Raw genomic sequence first — 18,523 nt, 5'->3', positions numbered from 1 at the left:
CAGTCAGTCACGTGAGTCACTGCCGGCAGCGTGAAGTGGTGGTACAGCCCAGAAATGGATTGACAACCCCAGTGATAACTAGACCTGAGTTTCTCATCACCTGAGCTCTCCTGCTCGCTCTGTATTGTAAACCAGTGGTGTAAACTTGCATCATCAGCCTTGTGCGACCTCCATTATTATTATTTTACTAGCATCTCTGTACTCTGCTGTAGTTATTCTTGTGTTAAGTAATCCTGAGAGTGTGCTTTCAGTGAAGGACATGAGAAATGCCTCACTGTTCAGCCCACAAGCCAATCCTACTCCAGCGGTCTTTACAAGAATCCCAGCACTTAAAGCTGGCCAGAGGTCTAGCTTCAGACCATAGTCTGGCTTACCTTCTGGCCACCTCTGTTCTAACACGTCTGTTTTAACAGGTGACGGCACCCCCATGCGCACACATACACACAGACACCCTACCCAAAATCCTCATCAGGGTCACTGTTTCTTAACTACTATGAGCAGCAGAGAAACAGCAATCTCGGTGGGGAATCACTGGGAGGCGGAAGAGGCTCTAACCTTGCCCTCCTCCCCGCCCCAGCCCAGCGGTCCTGCTCCAAATCACTGTTATTAACAGCAGGGAAATAGCTATGATGATGACCATGGCTGGGGAAAGGTAAAGTGAGAGCCTCCCCACTGCTCCCACCTCCCCACTGATTAGAGCTGCTCTTTCCCCATTGCTAATAGCAGCAGGAGAATAGCAATCTGTTCCCAACTCCACAGCTGATCGCTGATCATTTGGGGGCAGGGAAAAGTGGGGCAGGCCAGGGGTTCTGCAGCAGCCAAGGCTCCCACGGAGCTGGCAGACCATGGGTAGTTGATGTGTGCTCAAGAAGAACCAGAAAAAAACACCGTGTAAGAAAAGCAATGCAAAAATTTATATTTTATTTTAATTCAAAAGTTTAAAATAGCTCTCAAATTCAGTAAAGTATGCCGAGACACAAAGGATAAGCCTCATATACAGAGACAGGATAACTTAAAATGTTATATATTGCAGACAAGCCAGCTTTATGTGTAGAATACATATTTACAATTCGTTTTCTTTTTTTCCTCTTTTTATTTTTTTTTTAAATGGAAACAATATTTATACATTTTATTACATTTACAAAAAAAGTGGAATCTTTCACTACTGTTTACTACAATAATGAAAAAAAGAAAATTTACATTGTGTCTTTTTTCCCCACTGTACAAACCTTTATTTCATAAAAATATATCTCTGTACAAAAGAAGTTTTTTTCCTTTTTTTTTCTTAATTTTTCTTTTTTGTTAAACTGTAACGCAAGTCTGATGGGCACTGAAAATGAAAAAAGATTTCTTGTCCAGCTTTCAAAAAGCAACAGAGACATCAAAAGTGTCTCTCCCCACCTCCCCAACCCCAAGATAACAAAGGAAACAGAGTTTTTTAAAAAGAAAAGAATGAAGCCTCCAGTGGGTGAATAATCAACTGTAGGACTCATCTTGATCTAGTGTTTGAAGCAGCAGCATGGACATTTCAACTTTATACTGCCCAGTCTTGGAAGGCAGTGATTTTCATACTTTCTGTCATATCAAAACTCTTTCTACAGTGACTACTTTGCCAAGCGCCCCCCCCCCCCATGTATTGCAAAGGATTCTGGGGAGCATTCTAGGTTGTCAGGTCAGTCCACATGGATCTCTTGACCAGTCCTATTAAGCTGAGAACATATCCTGGAACATACCAAAGAGTGCAGCAGCGGAAGAATACTGGGAGGTAAGCTGTTTTTCCGAGGAGATGGCCTGTGCCCTGTTACTGATCTTGACATGGAATCTTGGAGAGGTTACGAAGAACCTCTGGTTCCCAGAGTTAGAAAACCACTATTCTATTGCATTATCTAAGCACGGTTAAAAATGAAATACTCTAGAAATGTAGGGCACGGTGGGCTGCAAAGGTCCCCTAACCTCGAAGGTCCCCTACACTCTAAGCCATGATGGAGCAGAATGTTATGCAACCAACCATTCAGAGCAGGTGGGTTCATAAGAGGGAACAACACAGCTTTTGACTGACCATAGTCTGACCTACTCAAAAGCTGGTAACTCAGAAGCAAGCCCTTGATGGCAAAAGTGGTGACCAGAACAAGGTTCTTTCAAGACCACCATTCAAACACACATTCTGGGGTGCTGGATGCATTTGGAATGGGTTCGGACTTAGCCCTGTATCACCCAGGTTGAATGGCCACAAGTTCAGGTTTGGAAACAGCAAACCCCGTGTTCTAAGCATGAAAAGGACATGGAAGTTGAATATTTGATTTAAATGACAGGGCAGAATGAGCATTTACACCTGCCTTTTCAAACAAGCAGTAAAGGACTTCACTTCTGTACTGTTCACTCAGCCGCGTCAGAGGAGAGGTGCTCCTCTGCATTCAAAAACAAACAACTCACCCCCCCTGCACGTGGAAACCTAGATGTCAAGGAGAAAATCTCATGCCTGGCTTTCTCTTTGCACAAGTTGTTTTCATATGATAGTTGCTCCTTTGGACTCTGTCCCCAAGCTGAGAAGGGAAAGGGTGGCTTTCTCTTTCTCCCTTGGCATTATCACATAAGGAAAATAGGTGCTGCCCTGGAAATGGTCACTCTAGCCAAGTATGTCTGCACAGGAGGACTAAAGTAGTTACACTCTACTGCTCCAGAGCTGACTGCACTATCTTTTCAAACAGCCCAAGGGAAGCAGCAGTACCCTTCTGCTGGGACACTATCACCAAACTAGTATTTGGCCCATGCTACAGTAGTAAGGAACATACAGCAGCAGTAGGTCCAGATGGCATGGTGCAAATGCATCTTGATTTAGCTATATTCCTGCTTCAAGTGTAACATCTACATCATTCTTGTTGACGTGGAAGAGGGTAATTGGAATCCCAAAGGAACCAGCCTCGAAACTTACTCCAAATCGACTTATTCCTTGCAAAAATTTAATGGCCAGAAAATAAAGATGAGACATGACTGCGATTTTTCTGAGCCTGCTTCCTCAGTGCCTAGTTGTGCATTAAGGCACCAAATGGTAGGTTGCCTGTTCCCTTGCTCCACACAACAGCTCTGCTTGCCTTAAGCCACAGCTGGAAATCTCAACTGTGATCAAACAGTACCTTCTGACCCAAACCAAATCAAACAGTATTGAATCTTGAAAGTCAATACCAACAGTGTCTCCCTTTATTCGGGTAGGTTGGAGAAAATGTAAACAGCCTTGCTCCTTTATGGGTATAAAAATGTTATTGTATTTGCACTCGGCAAGGTGAAGCTGGGCTCTGAATTTCCCTTTGGAGTTCTAAAGTGGCTTTCTGTGGAAATTACACAAGGGGTTATTTGGAGAAAGGGCAAAGAGTTATCATGGGGTTATTGTTTAAAAGTTATCAGGGTTTTTAAAAAAATCTCCTGAAGGTCTGTATCCTTTAAAGTTTGGTGTTTTAAAGTTTACAGCACAGACCTCAAAATCCTGGCACTTTGGGACAGCAGGATCACTTCCTACAGCAAACAGAAGGGCAAGAGGAGTGGTCAGTAGACTGTGTTCACACTAGCATTTCTCATTGATCCGAATCCAGTAACCACCAGAGAAAATGCCCACACCACATTTGCATCTGATAGCAGTAGCAAAGTGCACAATCAAGCCAAAGGTTAACCAATTCGACGTCCCACTAATTTCAGTGGCAGAGTGTTATGCACGTGCCTACATCGCCCATTGAAATTGTTGTGTCTTCAGTATGTTTCACTTCGACTTATGCTTTTAAAGCATATGTACTTAAAATGGAACAAGCAGCCAGAGTAATTCCTCACCCCATGTTTTAAAGCCATGCCAAATATCTACAAATCCCTATTTCTGTCTGTCTGGGAAAAAATGAGGTCTCACAAACTGTACATGAAGAACTAAAATGGTGGTCTGGTCTGTATCAGTTCAGACTGCAGATCCCGGGTGTTGCATGGTTGAATTTATATCCATCCATCTATTATAGAATATTTAAAATGTCCTGCATGTAGAAAATGAGATGTCAGAGAAGGTTTCTAGCCAGGTCTCTGCTTGGCAAACTACTTTTCAACATGAAGGTATTATCATCATCATCATCATTATTATTATTATTATTATTACAAACACACAGTCCCACATCTGTACTTTAAAATGGTGCAGTCTAGAAGAAATTTGATCACCTCATCTGCTGTTTGTGGGAACTAGGTGTTAACCTCTTTCTGATTCTCTACTGAGACTGCAAATATTCCATGTTACAAATTTCTCCATTGTAAGTAAAGTACTAGAATGTTATTTAAACACTGTGGGTTATCAGCAGTGTGCAACTCAACTTATGGACACTTTTAACAATATTTTTACAATATTTAAAATATTCTTCTTTCAGAACAAAATGACTAACAGCCATCAGTTGATGTCTTCAAAAGAATATGGAAAAATCTTGGAATGAATCAAAGCTCATGAAGGTGAGGTGGCTGGGAATATTGCTGGGAAATGGCGATTCTTTGGTAAGTCTCAGAATTTACAGAATATTAAATATTGTGAAAAATTGTTTTGATTTCCTTTGGATTATTTCTAATCGTTATGGGATATGAAATTTCTCTGGACTGTGTGTCTGGATTGTATTTTCTGTTTGGATAGAAGCACAAGAATCCAGTGACCAGTAGTGTGCTGTAAAATAAGTCACTGGAGATCAAACTGGATGTGGTGAGAACAGCCACTTCATTCACGTGTCTGTCTTGTCAGTGAAAAAAGTGAGAAGTGGGATGGGTAGGCTCTGATCTGAATATCAAAAGGGATGTTTGCTTTGGACAGACTGTGAAATATCTGTTGGGAAAGAAGTCTGATATCCAGTGCATGTTTAGACAGAAAAAAGTCCTACAATTCCATGCTAGGAGTTGTGAGATTTTTTTCTGTCTAAACATATGTAGGATTGTGCTCTAAACCTATAACCATGAGGGTTGTAAATTTTTCTGTAAAGGCTTGGAAAATTAGGAGCTGGAGCCTCTTAAGCTAAGTTGTTAAGATTGTTTTATGTCATCTTGTCGTCATTTTTAATTGTCCCACTATTTTTTGTTTTATTTATATTTTGCAATGTCATTTTGTTATGGCCTGGATGGGTTTTTGACAAATACACTGATTGAAAAAGGATGTATGGGTGAGTGGAGCTGGGCCTTTCCCTCTTCTTACCTCCTCATGGTCTGTTGGAGAAGACACTTTGCTCCCAGGGCCATCTCACTTCTGGTGTTGGAGCTGGGCTGGAGCAAAAAGAAGTTACCGACTACAAGGTGGAAGAGGGCAAAGGGTTCCCTATGTGCCTTTTTAAGAGGTTAAGAGAGTAATCCAAGACCCATGGACAGTGTCTGGTGGCCATAGAATACTTCGAATTCCTGGATCCGAGGCTGGAGACAGCGCTCTGACCTCAGACCCAGGAGGCCGAGCTCCCTCCTCCTTGCAGCCAGCACAGAGAGAACCATGCCGGCTGCCTCTGTGAGCTCAGAAATGTGAGCTTAGAGAGGAAGGAAAGGGGGCATGCCGGTGGGCAGCGAGGGGAGGGCTTATGTCATATCCCCAGCCCTCCCCAGTCTCCTTTCCTCCCCCTCCCCAATGCCTCCATTAGATGGGTGAAAATGCCCATCTCTCCAAACTGCAGAGTAGGAGGCACAGATGCGTTGGATACCTGTAAACCTCCAAGTTTGGAGGCTTACGTGGATCAAGGGTGGATCCAATAGTAATTGAGCCCAAAAATGACCCCTCCCACACAACCTGGTTTCAGTGGTGCAGCTAAGTAACTTTAGACTCCAGACGTAATGGACTTATGGGGACCACTCTAGATATCCATATGTATTATACGCGCTCTACGTGGGGTTACCCTTGAAGACGGTTCGGAAGCTGCAGCTGGTAAAGAATGCAGCGGCTCGCCTGATTAAAGGCAGTTGCTGGCGTGATCACATCACTCTGGTGCTGAAGGTGTTGCACTGGTTACCAGTTGTCTTCTGGGCCAAATTCAAGGTGTTGGTTTTGATCTTTAAATCCTTAAATAGTTCTGGCCCAGCCTTCTGAAGGAGTGCCTCCAGCAACACCAGACAGGCCACTCAACAAGATCAGCCTCGGATGGCCTTCTCTCTGTCCCATCAGGCAGGACAGCTAGGCTGGTGAGGATGAGGGAAAGGGCCTTCTCTGTGGTGGCCCCCACGCTGTGGAACTCCCTCCCTAGGCAACTCCACCATGCCCCCTCTTTAATGAGCTTCCGCCATGCATTAAAAACGTGGTTGTTCAGGCAGGCATTTGGGGTGGGTTAGGGTATGTTTAGAAATACGATATTTTAATGTAGAATTTTATTGTTTTAAAACTGTTGTATTGCTGTACAGTGCCCAGAGCGGCTGGGTGACCGGCCAGATGGGTGATTACGAAATTCAATAAATAAATAAATAGATAAATAAATAAATAATTTCAGCTATGACACACAGAATTAACATTTCTCCTCCTCTCTCCGACTGCCATTCCATGTTTTAAAACTGCTTCTACATTCCTGATACTTTGGGACAACACAAACCAAAAATCTTTGCTAACGCTGATTAAAAAAAATAATAAAACTCTGAACAAGTGCAGTTTTGCACTTTAAGCTCACGTAAATGATAGGACCATCATGATTACAGGGATATTGCGTCACAAAACAGCCAGAAAGACAAACTGGAGAGTCGGAAAAAAAACACTTGCTCAAGGCTACCAGTACAAGGCAGAGGTGGAGCACCAGAACACAAACCCACTCATTTGAACCGGCAGTTTTCTCTCTTGTTCAGGATCGACCCCCCCCCCAAACTCCCTCCCTTTACCTTAAATCCCACCCCAAGTTGGGTCACTCTCCAGTCTCCTCCTTGCACTCTGCTGGGTTACCCCCAGTCCTACGCCTGATTTCCCTGCTGCCATCGCCAAGCGTGCCTCCTACCCAGGCAGCAGCAATGGGGTCTGTCCCTCCCTTCCTTTTTTGGGTGGCGGTGCTGGCTGGGGGAGCGCCAAAGCAAAGCGCAGCCAGCCTGCAGCCGCCTGCCATCTCCGCTTCCTTAGAATGGCTCTGGGTCCACACAGGCCAGTTGGAGGCTCGCATTTCACTCTGAACTGCTCCTGGCCACGCTAAACAGAGAACCCCATGGACAGAGGGAGTGGTGCTGGCAGGCACCACTTTGCCTATCCCTGAGCTGTAATATTCTTGATACATTCTGGATTCTTAGCATTTAAACTGAGCATTTAAAATTAGGGATGGCATGGGCGCCCGATTCAGTCCAGGAATCCGGTGGATCTGCTCCTGTCCGCGCCCCCAAGCCCCGCTCACTGAGCCCCTGCCCCCGCTCGCCCCCTGTCAGCGCTCGGTGAATGGCCTGCACTCACCCCGGCAGCCTTGTCGAGCTTTGCGGTTGCCATTTTCTGAGAAATAAAACAGCGAGCGCAAAAATGCACAAATTTGCGCACATGTGAAAATGCACATTTTGCAAATGCGCATATTTGCGTATGCACAAAAATGTATATTTTACCCAAAACATTCACATATATGTACACACACTGTGTGCCTTCACAAAAATGCACATTGCATACATGAGAATATGCGCATTTGCAGAAATGCACATTTTTGCGCATACAAAAACATGCACATTTCTGCGATTGCCATTTTATTTTTTATAGAAATGGTGACTGTGGACCTCAACGAGGCTGCTGGGGTGACCGTGGGCTGCTTGCTGAGAGTGGGAGAGGCTTGAGCACAGTCTGGGGACCAGTGAGCAGGGGCAGGGGCTGGGCAGGAGTCTGGAGAACCCAGACGGGGGTGAGTTTGCACATCCCTATTTAAAATATACCCCAGTAGAGTCTCAGCAGAAGCTCCTACCTTCCCAACAGCAACCTCAGTCTGACAGGAGTAGGGATGGGGGAGAATTCCGCCACGAACCCCAATGAGGCCAGATTCCAAGAATCCGGCCCCACTGGGGCCTGTGGCAGAATGGAGCACTCACCTCTGCCTGCTCCCGGAATCCGTGCGGGTCTGCTCCCTTGTAGTGTTGATCCTGCAGAGCCAGCTGCTGGCTTTGCTGGCGATACGGCTGCTTCCATTGCCATGCCGTATCGCTGGGGTAGGGTAAGCGAGTCTCCAGACACAAATGGCGTAGTGGGCGCCATCTGCGGCCATAAGGCTGGTAGATTAACCTAAATGCAGCCATTTACAGCTGCATTTAGGCTAATCTACCAGCTTTATGGCTGCAAATGGCGTCCACTATGCCACTTGCGTCCCTGTTTTCCCCCACGATAGGCTACGCAAATATCTACAAAGCCTATTGCATGAACAGGGACGCAAATGGCGTAGTGGACAGAGTGGAGCCCCCCTGCGGACCCCTCTGCCGGACCCGGAGGTAAGGGATTCCTACATCCCTAGGTCACAGGAGTTACAGATTCCCTGGATCAGCCTTCTCCAGCCTGGTTGGGCTACAACTCCCATCATCCCCATGCTGTCTGGGGGCGATGGGGGTTGTAGCCCAACCAGGCTGGAGGGTGCCACACTGGGGAATGCAGATGAATAAGCAACCCTGGCCAGAGGAGCTGTCCTGCAACTCCTAGTGCTGCAGGGAAAAGAACAGGTGTGGTTAAATTCAGCAAGTAATATGCAGATGGCGTTTCTCACCAGCCCACCATGTGCCAGCTGAGCACACGGGCAGGGTGCGCATTGACAAGCAAGCAGGGGGAGATGTCACCAAGCAATGGCCAGCCAATCAGCCTCGTGCTTGAATTAATTAATTACATTTCTATTCTGCCCAAACGCTGAAGATCTCGTGTTTCAGTGACCAATAAGAGGAGGTGCCAGCTGTCTATTTAAGGGGAATTCTTGCCTCACAGCCCTGCGCTCGGCACCTGTGCACCTTCCTCGGGTCACAGAGCAGGATTAGTCTTGGGTCAAACAGGATCGTTTCCTCCTGACCTGCACTGGCATAGAGTTGTGTCTTGGGAGGGGTATTGCGAGGCGGCGGCTTGTAAAGGCTCCTTTAGGTCACAGCTGCGAGGACTGGGCAGAAAGCAATTGGTGGGCACCCCCAGAGCGACATCTGCCAGGCTTGGGAGAAGGGGCCAGGAACAAGCTTGCAGCATTGGGGGAAGGGTCGTGGCTCAGTGGGAGAGCCCCTGCTGTGCATGAAGAAGGTCCCAGGTTCAATCCCGGCATCTCCAGGCAGGGCTAGGAAAGAATCCTGCCTGAAACCCCGGAGAGCCGTTGTTACTCGGTGTCTACAATACTGGGGTAGATGGACCCATGGCCTGACTCAGTATAAGGCAGCTTCCTTTGTTCCTATGCCTGATTCACCCACCCAGTGAGCTGGTCAGGTGTGTCTGCAGGAGAGTCAGACAGACAGAGACACAGGCATGGCCTCCTTCAGCCTGTCACGAGGTGCGGGGTGATGATGAGATCAGAGTACCACAACTGCTTCTGGTCCTGAGCCCAGGGTATTTGATCCTTTTCCACAGGGAATTCCCACACCATGAGCTTCAGGCAGGTGGGAGTTACTGTCTTGCTGCTGGTCCTGTTCAATAGTTAAGGACGTCATGGGCCTTGTGCCTTGTCTCTTGATTCCCTGCTGTGTCCACAACAGTACAGAAGTGAAGGCAGTTAGGCAGTACTCTGCTCACTTGCCTTTGGAGTCATCAGATGTCAAATGGCAGGTGTGAACACATTAGATTGCTCAACGGAGGGCTCTGCTTCTCCCCCAGCCTACCAACAAACACAGGTCGTGCTGTGGGCACAAGCCGGTTCTGGATTCCTCAGCCTACTATAGTAACTGAAGGCTTAACTAGATGTTATAGGAGACACAGAGCTTCTGCCATGCATGTCACCTGCACCCCACTCCTCTTAACACCTAGGTAAATGCAACACTTGATGCCATTGCCTTGCTCCAGACCACCAGCTGTTGAGACATGCACAGTGCCATGATGTCATGGCCCATGCTGTACTCACCTCAGCATTATGATGAATGAGGGCAAAGAGACTCAGGGTGGCAGTGACAGCTTTTTGTAACCCCAAGCTGAGCCCTGAGTTGTCTTCCCTTCATGCCTTTGGGGTGGGTCATAACTCAGTGGAAGAGCACGTGCTTTGCATGCTGAAGGTCTCAGATTCAACCCCAGGCATCTCCAGGTAAGGCTGGGAAACATCTCTGTCTGAAGACCTGGAGAGCTGCTGCCAGTCGGTGTAGACCCTATTGAACTAGATGGACTGATTTGGTATAAAACAGCATCATGTGGTTAACAGGTTGCTCCAAAGAAAGAGAAATCCCTGGATTTTTAACATTAGTGCTAAAGTAGTGCTACTGATCCAGATCCTGGCATTGTGGCAAAAGAAAGAGATGAGTGGGTTGGCCTATTCACTTTCTTTCAGTGAAAGAAAGCAGTTGTGCACTCCGGGGCAGTTGTATGCTCCAGCCCCAGTGTGGGGAGCATACAGCCTAGAATATATTGAAATGGAGGAAGAAAATATGCTGGGAAAGTTATTGGCCAGCTTTATTGTAAAAAAATCAAAGGTGATATGAGCGATCCTGCTATGGTGGTACAGAGTGGGGCACGTCACCTCTAAAAAAAATTATAAGAAGAAAAATAAATCAGTGGCATTAGACACTGGTGATGTCACAGACACTAACCAATGGGCGCCCATGACCCTCATGCTGCCATATACCACTGGCCATTCCAAAAAGCAAGGGAAGTGCTAGTCTGGGGTGTCACATTTTCCCAGTGACAATATTTTGCAGTTCAAGGACTAGCAAAAAATGATAGACCTGCAGGGAATGCATTTGCTGGGGCAGGGATTCTTGGACCCCCACAAACTACCTAAAGAAGATTGCCCATTTCTGTATTGTTGGAAAGGTCCTCACTTTGTGGAGATTTGGCCAAAGTTAGCAAAGCAGCAGTGGCAGCTGTGATTTGAAAAACATGGGTTTGGGATTGGCCTGATACCATGAAAGGAAAATGGGAACAGCAGCAGAACCTAAAAGAAGAAAAAAGCCTACGGAGGGGGCTCTTCAGAGGGTGGGAGTGCCAGATTTTGCAGAAAGCTCACATCTTGCAGTAGGATATTAGCACAAACTACATACATAAGGACATGGGGTGGTGGTGGGAGAGAACAATTGTCTGCGAAGCAACCATTTCCCCACTGGCTAAACCGGCTGTTTTAGTTCAATGTGATGGGCACTTTGTCCCAAGTCCTCTGCATCCACAAGGTCTCCTCAACCATGACGTGGCCACTTCCTCTTGCATGTCAGTCACTTCCTCCAGCAAAGGGTATGAACGCCTTTTGTTTTCTCCACGTTGCCGTGAGGTACCCCCCACCCCCAGACGGCGATAATCCACCACAAAGAACCAGTGGGGACAACCTCCAGCCTCTGAGCAGTAGTCACCAAGTTCTGAAGTTGGCCAGGCTCAGTTAGGAAATGGCTCAGGGGTGGCGCTGGCACTGGGGAGTGTTGGCGGAAGCAGGGCGTCTCACTCCCTGTGCTTTCAACACAAGGGCTGGAGTGGATGCTTTGGTTGATTTGATTATCAGCTGCAGGGCAGAACAGATGGGCAATGAAGATGTGGAGCGGTGATGAACAGCAAGGCAGTCTCTCTCTCTCTCTCTCTCTCTGGATCAACGCAAAGGCACCATATCAACGCCACAGCCCCAACATTTCTGGGAGGGATGATCATGGGCAAAGATGAACCAGGAGGAACATCGGGCACTGGTGGACTCCTGTCCCTGGAGAATGCTGCAAAGGGGTGGTGGGGTGGAGGTGGGGAGACAGAGAAATAGAGACAGAGAGAGGGCTGAGTTCATACCAGAAAAAGAGTCCACTTAGGTTTAATAAACTATTATTAACTCACTGTGTTCACCCCTATGATGTCTCTGTTTACAGATATATTTATATTGTACCTTTCTGTCCTAAAAAGTGGCTAAGAACCTTAATAAAAACAACAGCAATAACCCCTGCAATAAAAGCAAAGACCCAAACAAACACGCAATATGAACAAATCAGCATACACCTAAAAGCACGCAGAAAGGAAGGCAACTGGGTCTTACAGGGGAGATAATTCCACAGCTGAGGCCCCACCATCAAGAAGGCCCTGTCCCTCATGCGCTCTAGTTGCACCTCAGACAGAGGTGGACCACAAAGCAGGGACTCCCCTGAAAATCAAAGAGTGTGGGCAGGTTCGTATGGAGGAGGCAGACCTTAAGATACACAGGTCCCAAACTGTTCAGTGCTTTAAAAGTCAGAACCAGCACTTTGAATTAGGGCTAAAATCAAATTGTGAGCTACTGACGTCGAGAACGGTGTTGCATGATCAGAGAAACAGGCTCCCATCAGCAGCCTACAGGTTGTTGCATTTTGCACTAGTGTTGGGCCAAATATCTCTCCACCTCACATCTTCATGAGATCTTTTCCCCCAGGAAGGGGGAGAATTTCTGTGACTTTTGAGGGGTATGGAAGTCAAAGCACTTTTGAGTGTCAGGGGGGTTGATACTTCTTATTGCAGATGGTGGCGAGCTCATCTTTCGCCTTTACTTTCTGGCATTTTAAACTTAATTTCCACTGCAGCTTGTCAGCCGTGTTGCTGTGTGCTTTAAAATGGGAGCCTCAAACGTCCTGGGAACAACTGCACATGATCGCATACCATCATTTCCAGGGGCATGGAAAGGAAGAGAGATGTCTGGCCTCATGCACCCAACGTCTACGATGTTTTCAAGGCCTCATGAGGCTCCCACTTTAAAACACACAGAAGTGTTGCTGCTAAGCTGCAGCTTGCCTTTAAAATTAATAACCCCTCCCCACCACATGCTCAAATTAAAGAAGAAAAACCACCTCATCTAATAGAAATAAATCCCCACCCTAACATTTGCCCCCATTCTTTGGGAAGATACTCTGACCATTGGAGAACTCCAGGAATTCAGCTGGACCAAAATATTTGGCCCAGCCCTATTTTTGCAACAACTGAAGTTTCCCGACACTTTTCAAAGGCAGCCACATGTAGATCACATGGCAGTCATCTAATATGGATATAATATAATATGGATATAACCAAGGCATGGTGACAGTGGAAATATTTACTCACTCCAGAAAAGGCTGCAGCTGCTACACCAGCCAAATCTGTACAAAAGCACATTTGGCCACAGCCGCCAGCCAACTGTTCTGGAGCAATGCTGGATCCAGGAGCATTCCCAAGTGACAGACTGACTCAGAAGGTGGAGGTCTACTCGGTCCAGAACAGGCTAAACCCCTATTCCTGGTCTTGCTAATCCTCCAACCAACAGAACCTCTGTCTTGTCTGGATGTGTTTGCCCATGGCTCTGTAGAAGCTTCTGGACTACAACCCCCATCATCCCTCACCACTGGCCATGCGAGATCCAACTACATCTGCTGGGCCACAGGTCCCACACACCTGCCATAAACAGACACTTCACTGATCTCAGCTTCTGCTGAAGAATGTGGGAAGCTGCCTCATGATTGAGTCAGAATAACCATGGCCCATCTTGCTCAGTATTGGCTACAATAACTGGAAACGGCTCTCCAGAGTTTCAGACAGGTATATTTTCCAGCTCTACCTGGAAATGCCAGGAATCGGACCAGAGAACATTTGCATGCAAAGTGTGTACCCTACCACTGAGTTATGTCCCTTCCTTTCAGCCCATAGGGAATGCTGAGTTTGGAGGACGCCCAAAGAATGGAGTTCAGCAGCCAGTGGACACAGTTATCAGCAAATCCAGAGACATGGACATCCAGACATGGCAAAGCTTAAAAAAGGATAATGCGGCAACTTTTAAAGTAGTTTCACATCTAGTACAACCCTTTCCGTAATTACCAGGAATTTGTGCCCCAATAGACAAGCTTGGACCTGGGATCTGAGTTCAAATCCCGTTTTGGCCATTGGGGCACTGTGCACCCTTGAGCAAGCCATGGTCTCTCACTTTCACTCCCTATTAGTTTCTATAATATGGGAATAACAGTGACTTACCATGATGCAGTTGGTACGAGGGACAAAGAGTTTTCCAATTAGGATGCTGGACTAATGACAGCTTTCGAAGGAACTGGGGACTGTTGAAAAGCACACTTGGTGATTTGTGCACAGGCCTGGTACTTACTGCGCAGGACTGTAAGTGCTATACCGCAGTGCACACGGTGCTGACTGTAAACTCTGCTTCATTGGCCATGATATCCGTGGGTTGCAAGTTGCGGTCGTACATGGGGTTTTCAAAGGTTCCTCGGACATTGGTGTTTTCATGGCCGGCGTAGCCATTGAATGGCACCTTCGGTCTCCTTCTGAACCAGACAGGACCAAGAAAAAAGTCAGAGAAATAATTTTCTCGGGAATATATCATCTCATTGAATATAAAGAATGAGCAATCAAGGTATATCCATAAATGGAACAAAGATCGTCAATCAAAGGTGCCTAGAGGAATATGGAACTGTCTCAGGAAACAGGTATATCAATATACAAAAATTACTTATTTGAAAGAGAATTGTGTAAAAAAATAATAATAATGGTACAGTTATATATAATTCCAGTGAGGATTGCTAAATTAGCCAGCTTCTGTTCCCCATGTAATGTTTAACTACCAGTTTCCTTGCATTGCTTTCTTTTTTTGAAATAGAAAAACAGCTCTGTTTAGCTATTAAAAATTAAAAGACAAAAATACAAAGAAACCAGTAATTAAAGCTACCCTCCCCTGTGAGAACAGAAGTTGACTAATAAGAGGCAATTAAAGGACAATTTGGGCTCTTCTACATGAGGCTTTTATTGTGTGCTCATCATTCCTTGCTCATGGTTGTTTACAGGTACTTTAGACAATGTTGTGACCCTCTAGTTTAGCTTCTGTTTTTTAGGAGTGCTTTCACAAGGTTTTTTAGAGCAGGGAAAATGCAATGTTTTTTCATCCTGAAAGAAAGCGCAAGTCCTCAATAGTGTAATTGTGTTATTCTTCTATACCACAGCACCACCTAGAGGTTATATAGCAGAAAGTATGGAAAGTACGGAAAAGAAAACACTTTGTGTAGGGATCTGATCACAGTTCTGCAGTGAAACCTGAAGTAGATACAGCGCTTTAGTAGCTTTATTTAGAAAAGGTCTTTATCATTAATCCCCCAGCTGTGCTGATCAGAAAGCAATAAGACAGGGTGAACTAGAAAACGGGACACTTTTAATTAAAGGGACAGTAGCCCTAAAAAAGTCAAGAGTGCTTTGCTAATCTATACTGGACAAAGCTTGGTGCTACAATTGCATCTTGTTGCAAGTAAAGCCCTGGCACAAATCACTGGGCTGCCCAGTGGATTCAGGACAAAAGGATAATTAACTTATGGAATCCATTGTCATAGGATGTTATGAGGGCCACTAATCATGAGTAGGGATGTGTGTACAAGTAATGCTTGGGATCACTGAACTTCTCAAATTCCACCACAAAGCTTGTTCCATCTCATGTATCAGTTTGCAAGCTTTGTTTTTTTTTTCTTTTTGCATGGAAGTATTTTCCAAAACATATGCATCAGCTGTGCACATCTTGGAAATGCACACATTCTTCTCCCACTGATGAAAGCATGTTTGTGCACATTTTTCAGAAGTAAACATTTTTCCATGTGCATTTTTTACGCATGCCATCGAACACAATTTTTTTGTTCCACGAATCACATTCTAAGCTTGGAAATGTACAGACTTTGATCACAGATTGCATTTGATCCTGTGTTCAGTTTGGAAGGTGTGAACTGGGTAAATCCTGATAAAAAACGGACTAAACAAATTTCTCATACATCCATAACTATGAGTGACTTTAAAAGGCCTTCAGATAACTTCATGGAAGACAGATCTATTAATGGCTACATGCAAACTAGAAATGGAATCTCCACATTGAGAGGGATGATGCCTTTGATTATCAGTTCCTGGAGGCAAACCACAGGAGTTGGCTAATTCCACCTTGTTCTGCTTGTAAAGTTTCCCAGTAAGCATCTGGTCGGCCGCAGTTAGAAACAGAGTGTTTCTTGTTTTCACAGCAAGGCAGCCATACCAATCTACATCGCTTTGCAATGCAGAGCAAGATAATTTCCCTCCCGGAGGAAATTTTCCCTGATGATTTTCATCATCTGTATCCATCATAGCATTGTGACACAGCTTGTTGAACTACCAAATGTTTTAAAACCCTTCTGTGACATTCTTCTCCCGCCCCCCCCCCCCAGACCCCAGCTTATAAACCGCACCAGTACATATTACTGGAGTCTCCCTTAAGAAAGCTCGAAAACGTGAGCCCATCTCCTGCCTCTCCCTCTCAGGGCCAAAGTAGACCTGGCATTGAGTTCTTTGCCTCTTCTCCCCTGAATCAGCCCCAGAGGCTGCAATCAAGAGCATAAACAGCAGTCATAGGAATGAGGGGTGGGTGTTTCTTAACCCACCCTTTCCCAAAATGGAACCCACGGCCTAGGGAGGTGGAGGGCTCTCCCATACTGGAGGCATTCAAGATGAGGCTGGACAGCCATCTGTCAGGGATGCTCTGACTTGGATGCCTGCACTGAGCAGGGGGTTGGACTCGAGGGTCTTGTAGGCCCCTTCCAACCCTACTATTCTATGATTCTATGAAAATGGTGCCTTCTAGATGTGTTGGCCTACAACTCCCAGTCCCAGCATTCCCAGTGAACAGGTCCAACACATCTGTCTTAACCCTTAACCCCCCCCCACTCCCCCAAAACTGGTTTCCCACCCACAAGGGGAAAGATATGGGCCCCCAGTATCTTTTCCCAAGCAGGGATAAAAAGAGCTTGGTAGGTCGTGATTTGGAGTGCACAAACAGCAGGAGACAAAACTGGAAAGCATCCCAAATAGATCCAAAAAGAGAGAATTAGTCTCAATGCCGAAAAATAGTTCATTCTTTAAGAAGCCCAGAGCATTTTGGCCCAGTCTATTAGCTGTGGCATTCCTCTGGGGAATTCGTAAAAAGCCTACCTAATAGCCACCTGTCTTCAAGTGTATGAGACAGTCCTGACAGAGTTCTCTGAAGGCTTTTTAAGAATTCCCCTGAAGAAAGCCACACATGATATATTGGGCCAAAGTGTTGGGCTTCTTAAAGAATAGAACTATTTTTTCACCGTCTTGGGACTAGTTCTCTCTTTTTGATCCACAAGCTCATGCCACCCTTCTCCAACCTGGTGCTCTCTAGATGTGTTTGACTGTGACCCCCACAGCTAAGGATAATGGGAGTGGTAGTCCAACATATCTGAAGGACATGAGGTTGAGGAAGGCAGGCTTATGCCATCATCATAAATTTGTTAGGGCACAATACTATCCATGTTTAGACAGAGAAAAGTCCTACAGCTCCCAACATACCCCAGCCAGCATAGCTGCCTAGGAAATGCTGGGAGTTGTAGGACTTTTCTCTGTCTAAACATGCATAGGTTTGCACCTTTAGCCTTTAAGGTGCCACAAGACTCTCTGCAGTTTCTATTTTCTTGCCTCGTTCACTTTGCTCCCAGGGGGCTCACCTGTGCTTGTAGAGATAGAGAACAAACCCTGCAATAATCAGGGCGATGAAAGGCACAAGGATAGCAGCTGCCACCGAACTGCTGTTGGATGCAAATGGATGTCCCATCGACTCAGAATCCCGTTCAGTGATGCTGCTGTCTGGAAAGGAAGATACCATTAAACGATGTGTGCCGCACTTTGCTGTGAGCAAGAGGCTTGGAGCTTTGCATCTAAAAGTCCCATCTTCTCTCCCATACCTGTTAGGGACGGACAGATCCGTCAATCTCAGTCTTGTCAAGATTGGCCTTTTTTGAGGTGAAGGTGGTTCTCTCCCATTTCTGCATGAGCTTGCAATTTATTTATTTATTTAGTCCATACAGAAATTTATACTTTGTGTGTGTGTGCACATTTTTCATATGTACACATTAATGTACACTGTTTTGTGTGCATTTTTAAATGTACACATTTTTCCCAAGTACTTTGCATTGCTGAAATGCTGTTTTGTACACACTTTCCTCAAATATACACATTTTGTGCACACTTTTCACTAACATGCACATTTTTGGTGCATTGTCCCCCAAGATGAGCTGCATCAGAAAGCTTGCAAAAATGCAGATTTCGGAATGCAACTCTGCATCAGCTGGGTGGAAGGCTGGGGAGGTGCAAATGGGGGTAAATCTGTTAAACAAACAAACAAAGAAACAAATGCACAAACCTTGACAGAACCAATTTCTCACACATCCCTAGTGCTTGCTGCATATAAATACAATACAAAAGCCCTAGGTTCTGTTCTTGGCATTCCTAATTCAAGACTCTCTGGCAGGATTGCTGGGAAAGGCAGCTATATGAGAGCTGTTAATGCAGGGTTGATAAAGAACTGGCAGAGTTGTGGATATGTCATGATCTCTCCCCCTTCATGGATCACTGCCTTGTTGTGCTGAAGGGGCTTGCGTAACTCAGTGAAGCCATAAGCTATGCCGTGCAGGGCCACCCAAGACGGCCAGGTCATGGCAGAGAGTTCTGACAAAA

The 18,523-nt window shown here is 45.8% G+C and overlaps 1 protein-coding gene across 2 annotated transcripts in view; it reads right to left on the bottom strand.

Moving 5' to 3' along the window:
• Positions 1–14,153: 14,153 nt before the first annotated feature.
• The window catches only part of CSMD2 (CUB and Sushi multiple domains 2), a 916,430-nt gene continuing 912,060 nt past the window's right edge, over positions 14,154–18,523 (bottom strand). For both annotated transcript variants that reach the window (XM_084814421.1, XM_084814422.1), the window contains exons 69-70: positions 17,515–17,653; positions 14,154–14,313 (exon numbers count right to left, since the gene is read on the bottom strand). In XM_084814421.1, coding sequence (XP_084670547.1) covers positions 14,154–14,313; positions 17,515–17,653 — 299 coding nt within the window. The remainder of the gene's footprint in view (positions 14,314–17,514; positions 17,654–18,523) is intronic.

This window comes from Heloderma suspectum, chromosome 10 (genome assembly GCF_057233095.1).
Source record: "Heloderma suspectum isolate Gila_16-S chromosome 10, 16-S_ref, whole genome shotgun sequence".
NCBI lineage: Eukaryota > Metazoa > Chordata > Lepidosauria > Squamata > Helodermatidae > Heloderma > Heloderma suspectum.
Note: the sequence above shows the minus strand (reverse complement) of the source record. Positions and strands in the feature narration are given on the sequence as shown.